Genomic DNA, 22,900 nt, shown 5'->3' on the forward strand with positions numbered 1-22,900 from the left:
TGTCTGAAGCTGTATTACTTCCTACCAGCTACAATTTGTTCTTTCTTGGCTACTGAATTTTCAGTTCTGAGGAATGGGTTACTGGTGAAGTAATAAGCCTGCTATGGTAAGAAAATAATTTAGGAATCCACACTTTGGTGGTAAATGTCCAAGAAAAGGAAGAAAATGATTATCATGAATCATCCTTTTTGGAGGAGGGACATGATCAGGGGGAGGTGCATGGGAAAGGGATGGGCTTCTAGGATGCTAGATGTGTTCACTTGGGTGGTAGGTAATTCAGATGTTTATCTGATAATTATTTGTTAAGCTATACTTTTGCGTGTAATGCATATTTCTGTAAGCACATTATAATTGACAATAAAAGTGGTGGAAAAAAAGAAAGAATGGTGTTCACTGTTCTACTTGAAGCTCTTTGTGTGTGTTGGGGCAGTGTAAACCCTTCCTCCATCTGCCTTCTGCAATCTTCCCTCAAGTCTACCACTGAAATATTCAAGGGGCAGAGAGAGGGTCCTAAGCCACCATCGAGGTTACAATAGCACTTAATCAAACAGTACTGTATTAATCTGTCTCAGACACCAGTCTGTGCCCTCCCTGGTGACAGGGACTGAGACTATTGAGCGTGGTACTTGTAGTAAATGAGATTATTGACTGATGTATACACATTATGGTGAAAGCCATGGATTCCTAGCTGTCTAGAATCACTTCTTTATCTATCACAGGTCCTACAGTCTAATACAGAACCTTGAAATTGTTGGTTTTATGGTTTACAAAGTTCTTTCTTATAAATTATATGACTACATAAAGTTATATTGTAAGACAGGTTGAAACTGGAATTAGTTTCCCCACAGCTGAGATGAGAAAATGGTCTTTGCCAAAGATGTACTAGAAACGGAGGGAGTCAGGACGAGAATCAGAAAGCCAGGGTCCTTCCATTATAGACTGCAGATTCTTCCTCACTTGTTTTCTGTCATTCAGGACAGACACGTCTTGGAAGATGCTTTAAAGACCGTTGAATATTAGACTCAAACAGAGTTCGGTCAGAAGGAAGGAAGAGAGAAGCACCTGCACACATCTCAACCCTCGATTTAGTCATCCTCTGCGCTTTAATTTGGTTGACTTTCTTCTATGTGACCTACATTCCAGAAAACTTCCACAGAAACGAGGGAGGGTCCAGGAGGTTTTTTGGTCAAAAGCTGTGTGATCTATGTCTGCAAGAAACGGACTTCAAACTCCTTTGGACTGAGGTGAACTTCCTCTACCCTCTGAGTTGTTATGCAACATCTTCTAATCAGTGGTTGGTGGTCAAAACCACTTTTTCTCTTTTTTTGCTTCCTGTTTCCTTATCTCTTTTGTTTTCCAAACACCTTCATTGCTCTCTATTTGTTTCTGGATTCGGATACCAGATATCAATGTGTTACCCTGGGAGGATCCAAAGTGATAGCATAGTATCTGTTTATCCAAACTCCACCTCACATTTCTAGCCGTCTTCATAAAAAACACTGACACTCTGGAACTACACTTTGGCACCAGTCATGTTTCTGCAACCTCAGGGGCTTTCAGACCTACATAATTCATTATTGTGTCAGGGCTGTCTGAAGTTATATTACTTCCTACCAGCTACAATTTGTTCTTTCTTGGCTACTGAATTTTCAGTTCTGAGGAATGGGTTACTGGCGAAGTAATAAGCCTGCTATGGTAAGAAAATAATTTCCATTCTAAGACACTGACACCTGCACAAAGCTGGCAATCTTGTGTTTTTATCCATTATTGTAACTTAAAAATTCTTTTTCTCGAGATAAGTTTTTTTTTTACTGTAAAACTATTTCTACTCATGGAGCTAAAGGTAATCATACTGATCTGTCAGTTTATCTACATTCTTCCTTCCGAGGGACTGAAGAAGCTTATGAAACCGAAGGAGGAAGGCAAGAAGGGCCCCGAGAAACATTTATCACATGCAAGGGCTGTGGGGTAAGGAAAGCTTGCCAAGGATGAACACAGTTAAGATGCAAATATGGCAACAATCTAAAGTGTAAAAGGACGCTGGAGCATGAAAAACAAAATGTAAAAGGAGAAAATAGTGTCCTGGCTCAGAAAAAAAGAAATTCACAAACTCAAGAGCAGTGCCTATATTCTGTGGGATTATCTAAAAGAGCTGGGGAAGGAAAGTCAAGTCACAGCTCACACCATCAGGAAGCAGCAGGTGGCAATCTTACGTACTCAGTACCATCACTAGTTCTCCCTTTAACCTGTACTGCTCATTTTCCCTCACTGGGGCTGGTTAAAATTTATATTTTGTTCATATCTTCTTTGCCTAATGGACACTTTCTCATTAAACTGTTTTATCTGAAGAGCTCATACAAAATGTTAGGAATAGTTATTACTTGTGAAGATAAAACTCGCAAAGAAAGACAGAAGATCTAGTAATTAAGAGCCTAGATTCTAGAGACTTCCAACGCCAGCTCTACCACTTACTAGCTGTGTGACTTTGGGCGAATTACTTAACGATTATGTCCTTCTGCTTGCTCTCTATAAAATGTGAATGAGTATGTACCTACTATGACGAACATGAGGACTACTGAGTAACTACATCAAGAACATTTCGGAGAGTACCTGGCGCCTCGTGCTCTGTGTGCTGTGTGTGTCAGCCGTTCTTCGGGAGCACGTGCAGCTTTTCCCCTTCGGTTCCCTAGGCATCTCTCTCTCTAGGATGGTTCTGGTGGTGGTTCCACCTTCAAGAAGGAGACATTTAATTCTTTTTTTTCTTTTAAAGATGTATCTATCTATTTGAGAGAGAGAAAGAGTGAGTGGGGGTGGGGGGGTGGCAGAAGGAGAGAGAAAAAGAATCTCAAGCAGACTCCCCGCCGAGGGTGAGGTCTAACACAGGTCTAGATGTAATGACTCTGAGATCATGACTTGAGCCAAAATCAAGAGTCGGAGGACACTTAACCGACTGAGCTCCAGGCACCCCAAGACATTTAATTCGTAAGGGGACAGAAGTTTCTCTTTAGGATTCAATCATTAAAATGTTCACATTCTGTTTCTCACTTTTATAAAATTCTGTTTCAAAATGAGACATGCTATTATAAAATAAAAAAAGAATAATGCATTAGTCTATCTCAGGGCAACATTATATTCATTAACCTGTGTGACTAATTCCTTTTACATTGACAGAGTAAAACTGTCCAAACAACAGAGATTCATCCTTACTGGAACAGACACAAATTCTGGGTGTGGATTTGCCTCCTGTGCTCAGAATGCTTCTGCCAGCTCCAGTGGACTCATAGGGTGCCTTATCTACCATCATGACACACCACACGGCATTGTGTCTGATCAAGGAATTCACTTCAAAGCAAAGGAAGTGAAGCAATGGGCTCATAACCATGGAATTAAATGGTCTTACCACATACCCCATCACCCAGAAGCAACTGGCATAACTGAAAGGTGAAATGGCTTACCAAAATCTCAGTTACAGTATCAGTTGAGAGATAATACCCTGAAACAAAGGGGTTCTGTATATGCTTTGAATCAGAGACAAATATATATAGTGCTGTCTCCTTCATAGCCAGAATAGTCCAGAAATCAGAGATGGAAGTAGGAGTGGGCCCTCTCAAAATTATACCTCTTGCAGAATTTTTCTTTCTATCCTGGCAACTTTGAGCTCTACTGGTTTGGAGATCATTGTCCTCAAGTGGGGGAATGCTTCTACCAGGAAACACAACAATGGTTCTTTCCTGAATTGGAAGATGAGACTGCCACCTGGATATTTAAGCTCCATATACTATGGAACGAACAGGCCAGGAAAAAGGGAGGTGGTGTATTAACTTACTGGAGTGATGGTCCTGATTACCAAGAGAGAGTTGAGTTGCTACGTGACAGCAGCAAGAAGAACTGTTTCTGGAACCTAGGAGATTTTCTGGGGGTGCTTCTTAGTTCTTTCTTGTCCAATACTAAAGATTAATGGAAAACTACATAGCAACAACAATAATAAAGAAGGGCAGAACACGAGGACTCATACTCTTTGGGAATGAAGGTTTTGGTCATTCCACCAAATAAAGAACCCAGAGCAACTGAAGTTCTGGCTGAGGCCAAGAAAAGATGGAATAGAGTAGTTAAAGAAGCCACAGATAACAATTACAACCTTATGACCAATTACAGAAACAAAGTAGCTTTGCATATTTTCTCTTTGCTTGTTATAATCATGGTTATTTTAATTCACTGCCTATTTTCTTCTCTCTGATTTTTAGTTTATATTCAAGTTGTTGGAAGTGAATTTTACAATTCAGTCCTTAGGACACAGAACGGGACTGTGAATGAATTTGAGGAATAATTAATATAGCCAGCAATAGAAACAATGACTATTGGAACTATGTGCTGTTATATTTTTAGGAAATCGTGAATACTTTTATGATGGATAGCTGTATCTTCTTAGGTAGAAATATAAAAGTTCTTTGTCAGTGTACAAGTGTTAAATGGTATGTAGAAAGGTTCATATGGAAGCTAAATAGTCAAAGGGTTGCACCATTTCAGTTATTAATTTATTGCCTCTCAGCTCCAAATATATCTTTTTTGTCTGTTTTGTGAAAATGGATCTAGGTCTTGTAAATGTTTTCCTTCACCAGCTGGCACAGCATTAAGTTTTGTCAGAGATGATGCTGGAGAGACATTAGAGGAGGAAAGGAATTTTCTTTCTGGTTCTAGATTGTTGCCTTGGCAGGTTCCTGAGACATTTCCAGTGTTCATATCCCACAGCGCATGGTAACAGCTCTCCTCCTTGTGTGGTTTTGTATTTGAGTGAGAAATTACCCCTTGAACAACTTTCCTTGGCACCCTAAAGGGTGGATCTCTGGAAAGTTAGACAGAGTGAATTTCCAGCATCAGTGACTTCTGCCATTCAGTGACCCATGGTTGTGGCCTCTTCAATAAGGTCTGGATGTCTGCTCTGGGAGATGGTGGCTCATTCTTGAACACTCTCTCTCAGTCCTAGTGACAGGAGCTGCTCTTTATATCTGCTATTCCTACATTCTTTAGGGTTCTCTTTATATCTTACTAGCCAATTCCTTGCTATTCTAATCCCCTGTTATAGTTAATACTTCTTTATATCATCCTGTTCAAATTATTTTGTGTTTTCTGTCTCCTAAGAGGATCCTGACTAACTCACATTATCTATAATGTTAATGCTAATACTAAATCTATTATTAAAACCAGATGATGATATCACAAGAAATGAAAACTGCAGACAAGTATGTCTCATGAACATAAAAGCACGAATCCTCAACAGATGATTAGCAAATCAAATCCAACAGTGTATAAAAATAATTATACACCATGACCAAAAGGAATTTATTCTAAATATGCTAGGATTATTCAACATTTGAAAATCAATTAATGCAATCCATCTTATCAACAGGCTAAAGAAGAAAAATAATATGATTACATCAATAAATACAGAAAAAACATTTGGTAAAATCCAATACCCATTCATGATAAAAACTCTCAGCAAACTAGGAATAGAGTAGAACTTCCTTGACTCCCTAAAAAACTATAGCTAACATCATACTTACTGGTGAGAAACTGGATGCTTTCTGTCTAAGATCCAGAGCAAGGCAAGGATGTCCTCTCTTACCACTCCTATTCAATATCATACTGGAAGTTCTAGTTTATGCAGTAAGACAAGACAAGAAAGTGAAAAATATACAGTCTGGGAAATAAGAAACAAAACTGTCTTTGTTCGTAGATAACATGATTGTTTTTGTAGAAAACCCCAAAGAATCAGGGCGCCTGGGTAGGGCAGTCAGTTGAGTGTCTGAATCTTGGGTTCCACTCCAGTCGGTTTCCACTCTGGTTGTAATCTTGGGGTTATGGGATGGAGCCCAGAATCAGGCTCCATGCTCAGCGCAGAGTCTGCTTAGGATTCTCTCTCCCTTTCCCTCTGCCCTTTCCCCGTGCACACATGTATGCACATGCATGCACACACCTTTTCTCTCTTCCTCTCACAAATAAATAAATCTTTTTTTTAAAAAAAGAAAATCCCAAAGAATCAACAAAAATATCTTGGAATTAATAAACGATTACAGTAAAATCACAGGATATGAGGTTAATATACAAAAACCAACTGCCTTCCTAAATACCAGAGAACATCTGGAATTCGAAATTTAAGAAATACAGTGTAATTTATATTTGCACCAAAACCTTTAAATATTTAGACATAAATGTAAGAAAATATGTACAGGATCTATGCAAGGAGAACTACAAAACTCTCATTAAAGAAATCAAAGAAGATCTAAATAAACAGAGAGCTATTCTATGTTCCTGGATAGGGAGACTTGATATATTTAAGACATCAATTTCCCCCAATTCAACCTATAGATTTAATGCAATTCCAACCAAACTCCCAGCAAGTTATTTGGTGGTTATCAACAAACTGATTCTAAAGTTTATATGGAAAGCCAAAGATTCAGAATAACACAATACTAAAGAAGAACAAAGTCAGAGGACTGATACTAACCAAATTTAAGATTTACTATACAGCAATCAAGACACCATGGTATTGATGAAAGGCTAAACAAATTGATAAATGGAGCAGAATAGAGAACCCAGACATAGACCCACACAAATGTAGTCAACTGATCATTGACAAAGGAGTGAAGACAATTCAATGGAGGAAGGATAGTCTTTTCAACAAATGATGCTGGAACTGGACATCCATATGCAAAAAAATGAATCTTGACACACAACTTATTCTCTTCACAAAATACAAATTAATGTTAGACTTAAATGTAAAACATGAAACTATGTAACTTCTAGAATGTAACAGGAGAAAATCTAGATGATTGTGGGTTTGGTGAAGAGTTTCTAGGTATGATGCCAAAAGCATGATCCGCGAAAGAGAAAATGGTAAGTTGGACTTTACTAAAATTAAAAACTTCTGCTTGATGAAAGACACTGTTTAAAGAATGAAGAGAAAGAATGGGAGAAAATATTTGCAAAACATGTAACTGAGAAGGAATCTGTAGTTAAAATACACAAAGAACTCTTAGAACTCAGCAATAAGAGAATAAAAAATCCAATTAAAAAATGAACAAAGATCTGGACACCTAACAAAAGAAGATATACAAATAAGCATATGAAAGATGCTCAGCATCAGATGTCATTAGAGAATTTCAAATTAACACAACAATGAAATTCTACTATATACCTATGAGAACGGCAAAATTCAAAAAACTGAAAATACCAAACGCTGGTGAAGATGAGAAGTGATAAGAACATATTCATTGCTGGGGAGAATGCAAAATGGTAAACCAATTTGGGAGATGGTCTGGCAGTTTCTTACAAAACTAAACCATACAATCCAGCAAGCACGCTCCTAGATATTTATGCAATTGAGTTGAAAACTGAAGTCCACACAAAAACCTGCACACAAATGTTTACAGCAGCTTTATTCATAATCACCAAAAACTGGAAGCAACCAAGATGTCCTTCGTACATCCATACAATGGGATATTATTCAGCAATAAAAAATGATCAAGTCACAAAAAGACAGGGAGGAACCTTAAATGTATATTGCTAAGTGAAAGAAGCCAGCCTGAAAAGTCTACATACTGTATAATTCCAAGTACATGACATTTTGGTAAAGGCAAAACCATAGAGACATTAAAAAAAATCAGTGGTGTCAAGGGTTCTGGAGCAAGAGGGAGAGATGAATAGGTAAAGCACAAGGGATTTTTAGGGAGGTGCAACTATTCTGTATGAAACTGTAATGGTAAACACAAGGCATTATGCATTTGTCAAAACCCATAGAACTGTATAACACAAAGAATGAACCTTAATGTAAACTATGAACTATAGTTAATAATAGTTATCAACTTTGGTTCATTAATTGTAACAAATGTATCATGCCGATGCAAGAGGTTAATAGTAGGGGAAATTGGGGAGGCGTGAGGGTATACGAAACTCTATGTAATATCTGCTCAATTATTCTATAAATCTAAAACTATACTTTCAAAACTAATTATTTAAAAAACAAAAGCAAAGGGACCAAAAGAAACAACGTTTTTGGTTTTAATTACAAAAGTACTATAAATGTCTTTATATCATATCAGAGTGATTTCAAACAAATTAATATATGGAAAGTATAAAGTTTTTATTATATTATACTTTGCTACTCCTCTTGACCTTAATATAGTCTTAGGTACAGAGCAACAGATTCAGTTTGTAAACAGCAAAACACATGTCATGGAAATCATCCACTAATACACTTTCCTTTGTCCACTGGAGATACTAAATTCCTTCTTAGAAATGCCATGTCAACTATCTTTTTGAAGTTTCTTAAATGTATGTTTTCCGATGTTTTGGTCTTACTGGTCTTACTTAATGGGTCTTTGATGTTCCGGGATGTGAACAAATTATCTTATGTTCCCCACCTCCAGAAGCAAGTAACAATACTTTCACCTCTAGTCTTCATAATACGATTTTTGTTCGAAGTTTATGTGCAAGATTTAGCTCCATAAATACGGATGGAAACGCAGCTCTGACAAGTAACATCAACATCAGGACTAAAAGTCCCAGGACCACAAACCACTGCAGAGGAAAAAACACGGAGCAGATTATTATCATTTCAGTTAGAGGTATTTTATGCCAGTAATATAAATCTGCCTTCAGTATCACATTGTTTCTATACCTATGTTATACTGGGTAATGTTCAGCCAATTAAGTTGTGGAAGATTATTTGAGTTTGAAACATTTTAATTTGATGATCTTAAAGGTAGGAGAAAGTTAGAATCCTATTTTTTCCTTTAATATCAGTATTTTACAGTATCTTCTGCCGTGCCCCATTTATGAGTTCCTACTTCTAGTTTTCTAGTTTCTATTTCCAATTCTGTTTTCTAGATAGGACCATCCTGTTGTTTTCCTTCGTAGCATAGCAGCTCAACTCAGAACACTATAGAAATGTTTTATAACACAGGAGAGTGCATTAGGAAGAATTAATACTCATGAGGATGATTATATTTAGAAATTTGGGCTTTGAATTTTTACTTCCCTTTAACTAAATATAACTTATTGTGAAAGAATCAATATATTCAATTATCCTAAGGGAATTATTAATCTAGTCTTTTGACTATATAACCTAAATATTTAGATATTTATATTTTATAATTACCGCAACAGCTAGCACAATTACTGTGTAGACCTTCATTTTTTCCAAAGCCTGGACGACAGCTATCCATACGTACTACTTGAAAACTGTGGTCCACGAAATGCATAGCTGGTATAGTTTTATTAAAGTCGTGATAGTAAATATATGCTTGGCTCCGGAAAAATTCTTCTATCCGATCTCTTGCCTAAGATTTTAAAATACCAGAAAGAAATACAATTACTAAACTGTGAACCAAATTTATCCTCCTGTATCAGAGGCCATGAAACATAGTAAAGCATGTCATCCTTTATCCAACAGATGAATTCCTGAAAAGTTGTGTGTTAATGTTAAATTTAGTCTAGCCTTGACCTTATCAATTATTGTCAATTCATATGTACAATAGTGAAGAAAAATTAAATTGAGGTTTAAATTATTTCCAGCATGTCTGTTTCATGTGTGGATAACTGAGAGTTCATCATTTCTAATTCCAAAGAGCCAAGCAAAATGGAAACCAAAACTATTCTCTAATCAGCATTACAAACTAATGATGTAAATTTTATTTTATTTTTTGAACACAGAGTTTGTAATAACTAATATTAACTGAGTGCTTTCCATAAGCCATGCGCAATATTAAGGGTATAGGCTCAGGAACTAGATCAGGAGAGTAAAGGGATTTTTTAGACTATGTCCTTAGCCTCTGAGAATGGCAGAGGGGAAAGCAACTATTACGACCAGCAGAGATACAATTTTGGAAGGACTACTGGTTTAACCTAGGATTACATGATTGTGGGGCTGTTCTTCAAGCTGCTGCTTAGATACCATCTGGGAAACAAAAACCAGGGATTCATCCTTCCATCATAGAAAAAATACATACTATTAACCTGGAGAGCTATATATTATTCTAGATGTATTATTCCAAAACAAAACATCTTGATACAGCCAAGACTCTCACAATCTCTGCCTAAAAACTGAAACAAAAAAAATCAATAATTTAAATCTACTTGCTTAGAATGCCAATTATTATTATTCACAATATGGAGAAATCAATTTTTGAGGAAACTTTTAAATTAATAAGATGAGCATTTATAAAAATTTTTACATAGTTTTATTAACTATTCAAATACTTTCCCCCTACATTGAAATTCTCACCTGGAGGATATTACGGTTAGTGATATCTTCACAGTCAGCAGAATCATTGCATGCACCTTTCCACCCTGGTGCAAAAGGATTAACTGGAGAAGAAAAAAATGATATCTTCACAAAAGAATTCTAAAAAGTTCCAACCATTCCAATAAAGCTTTGAATGCTGAATTCAGTATGTTTGCATGCTTGTGTTTAATCTATCTAATCCTAGTAACAGAGTAAAGTGCACAATTTGAATAATTTATACATTATGATTTCACTCCATCTGGGGGCTAATCAAAGTAACTACAAGGCTTTAAAATGGATGGAAATCAATTTGGTTTGGTTCCTCTCTTTTATTAAATTCTTCTCAAAAATACAATTTAAGTTTTTAGGAATTTATTAATTAAATATTAGCTGCATAGTATTTATAAAAAATACTGCCTTCTAAAAGATAAGCAACAATATTGGGGTGCCTGCTTGGCTCAGTCTGTAGAGCATGCAACTCTTGATCTCAGGGTTGTGAATTCAAGCCCCACATTGAGCGTGGAGCCTACTTAAAAAAAATAAGTAAAAAAATAAAAGATCAGCAACAATATATCCTTGTTTAAAGTAAATAATTAATGTTAATTTTTAAAACCTTAACCAGGCTAGAACCAACGATATACTTTAGTGCATAACAAATATTTAAGGCCTACTATTTTGTAAGATATCTCACATTAAAGAAATGTTGAATTTTCTTTTACCTTGAAAGGCTATAAATAGCTCATGTATGAGGCCATGTTGTGGAATTTTAACAAAATGGCATTTATATGATGGTTCTATGACATGGCATGACAAATCAGAGATTAAATTATCCAAGATTTTCTTCAGCACTCTAAAAAGCAGGTCATTATATCTTCCTTCACAAGACTTTGTGGTAAAACGTACAGCCATCTGATATGAATAATCAGGTTCCCGATAGGCTTTAAAAAATGATGAGAATAAAAACAGTTGTGCTTAGCATTGTGCTACTAAACAATCTGCAAATAATGTGTAATATTAAATCTCATTAATCTTGCAAATCAGCATAGAAATTTATCTAATAAAATGTTTTATCAGTTTGTCCTCAAAAATATACAAAACGAATAACTTTAATGAACAAAGGTTGTTTTCATCTGATACATTATCTACTCAGTACAAGAGAAGAAATGGCTGGATATATAGATAAGAGTATCAAAAAAAAATAAGATGGGGGAATGTCTTAATTTGCTGAAAGTGTCATTGCTATCAGCACAGTCCAGTGAAAAGGTCATCAATTTGCTTTTATAGAACTAAACATCAGTTTTAAATGACCTGACAAAATTGTGGTAAAGTAGATTGTACTTGCATACCTAGATGGTGGGAAGTGGGAGGCTGAAAGAGGATTATTTAGGACACACTATCTAGATGTCAATTTAAGAGTTTGCATAATCAAATACGCCAAAATACTCCATAAGTCATAATTATTATATATAACAGACTCATTTTCACTAAATGAAGAGACCATACACTTAATTCTTATCCTAACTAAATGTGTACGTTAAAATGTGCCCATATTCTTACCAAAGATCATAAAGTCATATCTCTGCTTTACTATCGTTTCTTCTTGGGTTTCCGCTCTGACAGTCTTATAAGAAAGAGTACATGTGTAAAGTCCAGACAAAGCCTCCAGAAAATCTTCCACCTTCAGCTTTCCTGTTTTAGTTATATTTATTCGATTATTTTCTAAACAGAAACAGTAAATTACTTGGTTATTTAACATATAACAATTCAAACATTATTTAGTAAACTTGGGGTTATAAATACATATAAAACTTAAAAAATTAATGGACTATTTAACTTCAAGAATTCAAAATAGTCTTAATTCTGTTATTACTCTATGGAAAACCACATAAGATAAGTACACTTGAAAAATATATTTTGATTTTCTTTAACTCATTTTTTGGCTTCTAATTTCAATTGGTTTATGCTGGTAATTTAGTAAATGAGATTACACTGCTCTGTAGTACTACACAATTTCCTCACATAAGACAGAAATTAATAATGCTAATATTCCAAGACACTCTTCTAACATCATGAAAAATTACACATTAGATACTTCATCTCCAATACAGATGCTACAAAGATAAATTTTAGGGTTTTTTTAAAAAAGATTTTATTTATTTGACAGAGAGAGTGAGAGAGCACAAACGGGGAGCAGAAGAGGGAGAAGCAGGCTCCCTGCTGAGCAGGGAGCTGGACTTGGGACCTTGGGATCACGACCTGAGCAGAAGGCAGACACTTAACTGAGCCACCCAGGCACCCCAAATTTTAGGTTTTATAAAAAACTTTTGAACTAATATAGCTCTGGGAAGTAGGATACAAAAATTACTGCTTCGATTTTTTTCATAAAGAGAAAATAAGTCACCAAGATATAACATGATTTGCTGTATCTGAGTATGGGGCACGTGAAACCGCAGTTAAAATTAAATTTCAATTGTTCATCCCAATAAGTGACAGTGCTTTTCTTTAAAAGAAAAAAAAAAGTCCCTATCATTTAAGAAGATAACTAAGATCAGAGGCGCCTGGGTGGCACAGCAGTTAAGCGTCTGCTTTCGGCTCAGGGCATGATCCCGGCGTTATGGGATCGAGCCCCACATCAGGCTCCTCCACTATGAGCCTGCTTCTTCCTCTCCCACTCCCCCTGCTTGTGTTCCCTCTCTCGCTGGCTGTCTCTATCTCTGTCGAATAAATAAATAAAACCTTAAAAAAAAAAAAAAAGAAGATAACTAAGATCAAATAAATTACCTGTTAATGGCTTTTCATTAGGCCCAATCCATGTGTAGGTGGGGTCCACTGTTTCTTTTTTAGCACGTTTATAATCCATACAGGCAAGGATTGGGCTATTGTGGTGTAATTTTACATATATTTTCACTGTGACAAAATAAAATAATATAAAGCAAAATTAAATTAAGAAATACACTTCCTTCCATTTTGTCCCAAAGACACACTGATTAGTTCTTTCTGGATTTCAGTATTTTAAAAATCAGCATATCATTATAACACTTAGAATGCTAACATAAATTTCTTCTTATAAGTTTTTAAAACTCTAGACGTATTATTTTTTCTGTGATATTATAGTTTTGTTTATGAAAATGTACATGATATATTTAGTTCATTTCAGAACTCACTTGAATCACAATTCTTTGAAGGGTTAGTGTAATCTATTTAAAGATCAGAAAAGGATTTGAAATTGGTTGCAAAACTATTCTCAAGATAATCACGGTCATCCCTAAGAGGAACTTGATATTTAACTATAAATGTCCTTTTTTAGGAACAATAATTAAGCTTATGTGGGGGCATACTAGAAAGATTTTCTGCAGTTACCTGTTCTGTGTTTTGGATCTGGTAGAGGCAGCAATACTCTACTTAGAACCAACACAATCCCACAAGATACTGACTTTAAAGTCTACTGAATGCCAGGCCCTAAACCTACAAAGAAGACACCATCGCACAATTTAGGGGACGGGAAAAAGGGGAGGGTCTCCAAACATGGAGAGATCCCAAACATGACAAATGCTATGAACTGGCCCCAAATTAGCTAAAGTTAGCCGCGTGACCAATTTTCCTTGGGCAGTGTGGGAAAGTGTCATCACAGTGATAAACGACATTTGAGCTGAGCCTTAAAGGATGTGTAGGAGCTCCAAACAGAGGGACTCGAAGCCCTGGAAATCACTGAGTGGGCCTTGCACGTTGCAAAGCAGCAGAGACACCTGGAAGTGAGGTGGCATCAGAGAGAGATCTGGATTGAATCCTAGCTCCTTACGAGCTGCGCGGCTTTAGGCCAGGTGATACACTGAGGCGTCGCTGTAACGATGAAATGACACGAGTGCCAAGCACCAGGTGGACGTCAATGAGCTCTCTCTCCCTTTCCCTCCGCTGGCAGAACATTAAGCAGGTCCAACTGCACACCTGCCTCTTCTGATAGACTCTGCGGGTGAAGAGGTCCTTAGTACCTGGGTGTCCGGGCTTGCCATAAATGAAGCCTTTCCCCGTACGTTCAGAAGAACGCTGCCATCCAACTGTGGAAGAAAGAAACCACTGACTTATTAGGTAGAAGAGAAGCGCGGGCGCTAAGAGTGGGGCAGGGCAGGACGAAGCGGAGCGGGCAGGACTGGGAAGGGGGGTGGGGGGAGGAGCCCCACCTCCAGTGAGGTACCAGAGCACCGCGGAGAGTAGGACCCACGCTCGCATCACGGCTCAGGGGCTAGCGTCGCTGGAGGCGTCGAGGGGCGGGCTCCTTCCTACCTCAGCCCAGGCCCAGCGCCTCCCCATCTCTCCTCCACAGAGCGGAGCAAACCGCCGGGGTCAGCTCCCCTACCCGTCCGTCGCTACAGCGGGAGCGGACGCGCAGGAGAGCGCGTGCGCGCTCCGGGGCCTCGCGCGCGGGGGCGGGGCGGGCGCGTGCTGGGCCCGAGCAGGGGAGGCGAGCGCCCCGCCCCCTCGCTCGCACGCGGCTGCTCTCGTGCGAGTGCCTCGCGCCTGGCGCCATTTTCCCGCGCTCTCCGTGACTTAGTTCTCTGAGTAGCCCTCCTCCCCACCCCGGGAGAGAAGGAAAGAGGAATGTTAAAGAAGCCAAGCCTTCGCGTTTCGGTTACTTCCTTTTCTGGAGGCTGAAGAGATCCACGAGAGGAACACTGTGGATCCCAAATAGAACGATGGGGTAAGGCGAGTAAGGATGGAATTACATTAGGCCCGGAGGGAGGGAGAAGCGTGTGAGAATTTGCTTCTTACAGGAAGCAAAGAGCCTGTGGGAATTTCCCGTGCCTTGCTTCTCATGAATTCTGCCTGAAGTTGTGTGCAGCATCTTTTCCAAACTCTTCCACCCAATTTTTACCTAACTGCATTTTCTACTCCCCAAACGAAGAGCTTGAAGAACCATTTGTGCGCCAACAAGGCATCTCCAGCCCTTCCCACGCTAGAGAAACATTTAACCTTTATTTTCCACATCGAGTATCAGACGGCGTTGGGAGACCCCCATGCAAATTTATCTAGGGTCGTGAAGTAACCTTGCTTTTGAAAACGGGCCCAATCGAAAGACAAGATCCCCGAAGTGTACTTTTCCTGTGGGGACGGATGACAGATGAGTAATGATCACAGAGCTCGGAAAGAGACCATGCCCGTGTCTTTCATGGTTCCTTCTTGGCGACCAGTTCGGTGGCCTGTTTGTTGTCTATTTCTTAGCAGCGGGACACCCTCGGGGGTGGTTTTGAGTAGGCTGATGGGTAAAGAGACCAAGGTTCAGACAGGGTGCAGAATGATTATTTTGGGTGAGATCAAGAGTTTTCAGTTTTATTTCCTTTGAGCCAAGTCAGTACTTGGACTATCTCAGATGGTCCAGGAGCAACCTTTGTCAGTGATTTCGTTTTTAGTCACTGTTAATTATACCTACATAGCTTAAGCCATGAGATGTGATTCGGTGAGTCAGATCCACCCATGTCAGTTACCATGTCTAGGTTAATGGTTTAGTCTCAACTGTTCCCTTCCTCCTTGAGGTAGTGATAATGAAGACAAAATTAGGCATTATCTTTAATTCCCTAGGAGTTTGACATTACAGTTTTAGTCAAAGTACATGACAAATCCACAGTGTTTTATTAGTTTCCCAGTTATTAGAAGTCATCGATCCTTATAAATCCTGTGTGATAAACTTTGAATACTGTAAGAAGAGACTTAACCAAATGAGTAGTAGTTGTTTGTTGAAAGTGCCCCTCTATTCTTTTAAAATAAACTTTTGATTTTAGAACAGTTTTAGATCTACAGAAAAATTGTGAGTATAGTACAGAGTTCTTGTATACTTCCACCTAGTTTTCCCTAATGACAACTTAGGTTAGTATAGTACATTTCTCACAATTAACGAACCAGCGTTGATACATTACTATTAAATAAGACATATATTTTATTTAGATTTCTTAGTTTTTACTTAATGTCCCTTTTCTGCTCCAGAATCCCATCCAGACTCCCACACTACATTAAGTCATCATGTCTCTTTAGGTTCTTCTTGGCTGTGACAGTTTCTCAGACATTTCTTGCGTTTTGATAACCTTGACAGTAAAAGACATTTTTGATGACATTACCTGACCTTAACTGGTTAGGTACTTGGCAGAATGCCTCTCTATTGGAATTTGTCTGATGTTTTCTCATTATTCTACTGAGGTTATAGATTTTTGGGTAGAAGATTATAGAGATAAAGTGCCATTCTCATAACATATTAAGGGTACATACTGTCATTATGTTTTATCACTGTTGATGTTACCTTGATCACCTGGCTAAGGTAGTGTTTGTCAGATTTCTCTACTTGAAAATTACTCTTTTCCTTCCCTTTCATATTGTACTCTTTGGAAGGAAGTCACTATATGTAGCCCACCCTAAGGAGTGGGGATTATGCTCCACCTTCTTAAGGGTTGAGTAGTTACATAAATTATTTCATCCACCTACTTTTTATCTATTCCCTTAAGTACCATTCTCTGGAGTCTGAAATACTCCATTTGAACTAATTTTTTTACAGAGTAGTAACACGTTCCACTGCTAAGTATAATAACAGTTTTTACATCCTTTTAATAACCAAATAACTATTCATCCTTAAACCATCCCTGCGAAATTTTACAGTTCCTCTTCTGCTACTTTTGATGTGCTATTTTTGCTTTTAGAAACTAACAAACAACAAATTTCCCCTTTCAATACTATAATTAGACCGGGTGTTTAGAGTATTTCTCCAAAATTGATATTATCCTGTAGAACTCCAACCCATACAATCTACAGAGATACTACCATGGTGTCATGATCTTAAAACAAAGCCAGTGCAAGTTATTTACTCATTAAAAAAAATCACCCACCACACATAAATGTGTGTGTATATAGATACACACACACATATGTATGTTGGCCTTCTATACCAAGGCATATTTAAAATAAATGAAAATTCATAAAATTACAGTATGGACACTTGTAAGTGTGGGTTTCTTCTGATATGGTCTGCTAATGCCCAATCCCCCAACCTTAAGCCTGAAATATATTTTTATATAGTAACAATATAATTTCCTAACAAGGGTAGAAGTGGCCTTTTTGAGAATCATTCACATGTTGTCCAAATCAACATAATGGATATCTTTATAAGGATTCACCAGAACAATGTCCCTTAGACTTCAATGTGAAGAAAAGTTTTGCTTTTGAAAAATTGTTATTCCGGCACTTCCCCTTTCCTTTTCCTATAGTCAAATTTGTACTTTACCTCTATAAAGTGGGAAGGATGTTAGGGGAAGATGTTGACTGGTATGTTTCTTGTGCAGTAACATCTTTGAGTTAATTTCACTATCTTATCACACCTTCCCCTTAGTTCTATTTTCTTTACTTACTTTTCTGATACATTATATGTATGTATATGTATTTTTGTAAGCTGTGTCAGATCCTACTTGGAAGAAGGCAGAGTAGTAGAAAACAAACACCTAAATAGAGTGCATAGTATTTTCTGAGTGGTGGCAAGCAGTTCCCAGAAGGGAAAACAAAAGTGAGAGAATTTTTGCTTCCCAAAATGAAAAAGTTGAGTTGATAAAAGTGCCCAAATCCTTTTAAACTGCCTTAGAATTTTCTGAAAACTTGGGCCAAGAATTATGTGAAAAGAAAAAGAGGAAGAAAAACATAATACTTCGAATGGAGTCAGTTGTCATTGACGATATTCATGGCAATCATCCCCGAACCTAGACCAAAAGTTCCAGATCTTGTTAAATTTAAGACAAACCTCTTCGAACTTAAACTTGTAAGAAAACAGTCCAGATCGCCCCTCCCCCCATATATCACTCTCCCATTCGTTATCCTTCTTAAATAGACACTTTGGGACAATTTACTGATGCGCCATTTCCATCCTATCTGGTTCTCGGGTTTGACATTCAAAAGGGGGCTGGAGGTGCAGAACCTCGGGCGCTCCGCGGCGAGCGCGCTTTAAAGCCGCCGCCAGCCAGCGCCGCTGTAACCCCGCGCACCGGCCGGTCGCCGGCTCCTGCCCCTTTCAATCTGCGCCGACGCGGCGGCCGGATCCCGGGGACTCCCCGTGCCGGGAATCTCCCGCCAGCTGCGCGCTGCGTCCCAGCGACGGCAGGAGCACGTGGAGCGGCCGGGTAGCCAGAGCGCAACTCCAGCCCAGCCCGGCGGCGAGATGGAAGGTGAGCCTCCAGCCCGCTTCTTTCCTAAGGGGTCTTTGAAAAGCTCGACCGGTGCACGCAGCAGAGAGAGTTCCTTCTGAATCTCGGTTTTGCTTCTATTTATTTCTTTTGTCAAAAGTAAATATAAGGCATTTCAGAAGGCAAAGCGTGTCGGTTCTCATACATCTCTCATATTGCTCCCCCTAGCCCCCACCTAACTTTGGAACGTGATAACTTCTCCTCAATTTTATGTCTCAGGGGTTGTCAGACATGAGGGGTCAACTCGAAGTCTGCAGAGGAAGAGTCCTTATGGGGCGTCCCTGAAATGGCAGCAAACCTGGGTTGGAATCACTGATCCTTTTGGATGCTTTTTTTGTCCATGGCCTCAGTGTCCATTGGAATTATGCTAATCTGAGTGACTTCTTTAGAATGAAACGTGACAGTTTTTTTTTCTTTTCTTCTAAGAGTAAATGCTATCATATGGGAAAGGTGAATTTTAAAGTGGTTGGCACTGGTGGTTCCCGTGGAACTCTATCTTCTAATGATCCTTCTTTACCCAAAGCAAAAATCAGGCTCAATTAAAAAGTTTCATTTGAATTAATTTTGAAAGTCGTGAAACTCCTCGCTTCTCAAAAAATTTCCAGTATGTACTTACTTGGGATAACTAAAATTTCACACTACTATTGTAAACTTCTCAGTGGTCTTTTCAACAAGTGTTTGTAAAACCTTGAAAATGGCAGATGCATTTTAAGTTGGGGAAGGTGAGGTATTTCGAAGATCAGAATTTTTGAGAAATGTATTCATTCTCTTAATAAATGAGATACTGACGCCTAGTATAAAAATGTGAATTTGATAAATAGTACGAATAGCATGGATTTTTTTTTTTAATAATCGAAGGATCTTATGCTGCCAATGAACCTTGATCTTTGGCAACTCTAAGTCTAGAGTATATGAAGTTATTTAAATTTGATTAAATAATTTGGGACACAAGATACAGGTGGTAGAGCTTCCCCCCTCACAGTTTAATTGAATGCAATACTGTGGCCCTGAATCCTCAGTTTGTACATGGGTATGCCTACAATTTTTCTGACTGCCGTGACCCATATAAATTTTTTTTCTTGTAGAATACCAAACAAGTCAATGAACAGTATGTGTTTAGTATGGATATGAAAACTTTTAAATGGCCATTATGAATAAAGCTTCAGGTGTTTTCTCTTATGAAAGACTATGCTGTTAAATTTTAAATTATTGGGGTTTTAAAGTAGTTCTAAAAATTGACATTGTGAATATTTCAAAATGGTTTATGAAGTGTAATTGTTAACATGTAAAGGTCTGGTTGGCCAAGAACAAGAAAAAATTAGGTCGTTGTACATTATGAAAAAATAATTTTAAGAACTCTCATGCTTTAATTATTATAGATGAGTTGCTGAATTTGTTTTTGTGAAGTTATAAATCAAAATCCAACACTTTTTTCTTATTCTTAATCATTTCACTTCTCCAGACTAACATACAGAATAGTGTAAATCTATGGAAAATAGAGTGTTTCCCTGTAAATGTTAATACTCCTGAATTCATTTCATGTGAGATAAAGAAATTATTACCTAAATAGCATAATTGGGTATAGTAATGCCCCTAACAAAGACTTTTAGATAAGCCTGAATAAAGACTGTCTGAATAAGAAAGGAATGAAAACTTGTATAGAATTTGATTTAGAAAGTACAAACTATAAATGAAAAGAGATGGAATATAGGATATAGACAGTGATCCGTTGTGAGTTTAGATGTCTAGATTAAATTCATAGGTCCATAGAGATGGATGGTATATAGTATGCTTAATGCAAAAACTTCAACGCTTAATAAAATTTGAAAAAGATCAATGATGTGAATTTGGCTGTTGTAACATCAGGTCCTTGAGGATGGAGTAGTTGATATAGTAAAATATCTAGTTCATTAGAGACACCTGAGATTGAGTAATCTGGTCCATGTGTTTGATATTTAAAATATTTTCTTATTATCTTGACATTTTGGCCTCAATAGACAGAGATTTGAACTGCAGTGTATACCTCTCATTTCTTGGCAGTATAAGAAAGTAGAATACTTTATGGAATACCTTTATTTTCTGTCTAATTTGGTGGTTAAATTAACATGCTACAGTTTATTGTGAAATGTAAAGCTGTTTAGTTAGTCATTCTTTCAGCATATAAAATCTCTTTTAAATTCATTCTTCAACAAACGTTTATTGAGACTTTCTATGTGTGAAGGTGTCAGATGAAATAAGCTTTTGAAATTGAAATTTTGTCAAATAAAAATGAGAAGTTAATACACGTAATAAATCAGAAGCTATAACTTTTTTCTTTTCTCACAATCTGTGATCCTAAATATTTTCTATCCAGAGACTCTTGATGTTGCTAAATGTTGTTATTTGTGTTGTAATAACAGTAGTTCTTCTATCTGTTATGGTTGAGAAATGAGGTGGTTCACAAATACGAATTTCATAGGTATTGACATGTTTCTCATCTAGTATGAAACCTTTCTATTTAAACAATATTGGATAGAGATCTTTCTAAGTGTATTTACTACCCAATCCCTGTCTTATAAACAAGGTACACAAGAGATAACTTTATCTTGGTAACCCTGGGTTACTATTCTGACCATCAGGTAATGTATTATTATGCTATAATATATTCTCACAGGGGTTTTGAACTGTGCAGACCTGAATGCCCCTACACTAAATATTCCAGGGTTATTGAACAAATTTTTTCTCCTTAATGTCAGCTTATCACATGGCTTTTGTGAAAGCCATTTTTCATTTCTAAGTCCCTTTCTATGCTCTGGATGGTTGAGTTTTACAGAGATATAACCTCCAAATGGTGTTTACTAGCCTCCATTATGAGCATATGAAGGATGAAATGGTGAAGTTCAAAGGAACAAACTACAGAAAGGCCACAGGATCCTGATAGAACATAATTTTAGAAAATTCCTGTTTGTGCTTCCTATGATCCAACATGGGATTTCACACTTCCATGTCTTCACTAAAGTCTTCAGTTCATTCTTTACTTTGTCATGCCTGTTCATCCTTTAAGAGTCTGCTCAGGCATCATCACCCTGAAGGCTCTGCAGATGCCCTCTTTCTGATGACCTTCTCTGATGCCTTCTGGTAGTCACCCTACTGGTCACTCACCTCCCTCCTCCTCAGCTAAGAGCCTTTTCCTTTCTGTGCATATTTTGCCAATTGTATTGAAATTATTTATTGATTTAAATGTTTATTCCCCCACTTGTCTTTAAGCTTCTAGAGGACTGAGAATATGTCTTATTTTTGTGTGCTCAGTGCCAGGAATAGTCCTTGGTTCATAAAAGACCCTCAGAGTTTGTTGCATTCAATTAAGAAAATAGTGCTGAAAAGCAATTTTTGTTATGTTTATTATGATGCCTTTTATTTAATTAATTTTTATGAGTAGGAGCTTGATGCTAGCAATTTTTCGATAGAACTCAGAAATTTTTAAAATAATTAAACGGTATAACGGAAAAAGAAAGCCAAGAAAACAAAAATGTTATTGGGTATTTTGGCTAAACTATCCCTAAAGTAAAATCTTATCTATTAACTTTATATTGGCAGATTTCAGGATCACATATTAGTCCATTAAAATATGAATCAAATATGAACAGAAATTTGCTTTCTCAATCAGTAAGATATAGACGATACCATAAAATTAGCATACAACTTTCCAGTGATACCTTTTTAATACATTATTGTAAACTTGTCAATATATTTACTGTATATATTCACTTATTTAGGAGTAAAAGATTATTCATAGATCTTTTATCAGACATCCAATGTTAATTGCCTCCTGACTCCAACTATAGTTCTAGACCACGTTTGAGAAGAACTGAGAGATTAATACAGAAACCTGCCTATAGTAGGTGCTCAATAAATGATTTTTTTTGTGCTAAGGATTCATTAATTATTTTAAAAAGTGATCCTAAACATCACGAGGACATAGAGATCACTCTGCTATCTAGCCTTTTAAAAATACAACTTTTTACTGACTGGTATATTTATAAAAATTAAAAACCATAAGGATGACTCTGTCTTTTGAATCACTAAAAAAAAGATGAAATAATGAAACAATAATTATATTTCTACTATATGTATTTTAAATACGACCTATGTATAACTATTATTATTATTATGTAATTATCAAAATACTTTAATCCCCAGTGATTTTGAATGAGATAATCTTTTCAGCCTTAATTGAAATCTGCTTTCTGCATCCCAAATTAAAGTTCTTAGAGTCCAAAGTAGTGTAGAGTAAATCAAAATAATATGGAGTTGATATCGTATTAGAGTGGATATGTGTTCCACTTAGGAGAGATAAAAGAAAAGTAGGTGTTTAATAATGGATATGAAACAGAATAAAATGCATTTATGAACAATACTCTTTACTCATTGT

At 37.1% G+C, this 22,900-nt stretch overlaps 2 protein-coding genes across 2 annotated transcripts in view; one reads left to right on the plus strand and one right to left on the minus strand.

The window, feature by feature from the left end:
* Positions 1 to 7,419: 7,419 nt before the first annotated feature.
* Positions 7,420 to 14,509, minus strand: ZPBP2 (zona pellucida binding protein 2). The gene is made up of 8 exons (XM_026512925.3): positions 14,461 to 14,509; positions 14,272 to 14,337; positions 13,064 to 13,189; positions 11,840 to 12,001; positions 11,002 to 11,220; positions 10,283 to 10,365; positions 9,158 to 9,338; positions 7,420 to 8,577 (listed from the first exon to the last, which is right to left on the minus strand). The coding sequence occupies exons 1-8, from the start codon at positions 14,507 to 14,509 to the stop codon at positions 8,483 to 8,485; spliced, it is 981 nt and encodes a 326-aa protein (XP_026368710.1). The 3' UTR covers positions 7,420 to 8,482.
* Positions 14,510 to 18,357: 3,848 nt separating this feature from the next.
* Positions 18,358 to 22,900, plus strand: part of IKZF3 (IKAROS family zinc finger 3) — an 83,419-nt gene continuing 78,876 nt past the window's right edge. Inside the window, exon 1 of the mRNA XM_026512935.4 lies at positions 18,358 to 18,471. Coding sequence (XP_026368720.4) covers positions 18,465 to 18,471 — 7 coding nt within the window. The 5' untranslated portion in view covers positions 18,358 to 18,464. The remainder of the gene's footprint in view (positions 18,472 to 22,900) is intronic.

The sequence above is a fragment of the Ursus arctos genome, unplaced genomic scaffold (genome assembly GCF_023065955.2).
Source record: "Ursus arctos isolate Adak ecotype North America unplaced genomic scaffold, UrsArc2.0 scaffold_24, whole genome shotgun sequence".
NCBI classification, from domain to species: domain Eukaryota; kingdom Metazoa; phylum Chordata; class Mammalia; order Carnivora; family Ursidae; genus Ursus; species Ursus arctos.

Coding starts and splice junctions, on each gene's coding strand:
- ZPBP2 (XM_026512925.3), bottom strand. CDS start 14,509: ATGCGAGCGTGGGTCCTACTCTCCGCGGTGCTCTGGTACCTCACTGGA. Junction 12,002..13,063: donor TAATGAAAAGCCATTAACAG/GTAATTTATTTG, acceptor GTTTCTGTTTAG/AAAATAATCGAATAAATATA. Junction 10,366..11,001: donor GCTATTTATAGCCTTTCAAG/GTAAAAGAAAAT, acceptor TTTCTTCTCCAG/TTAATCCTTTTGCACCAGGG.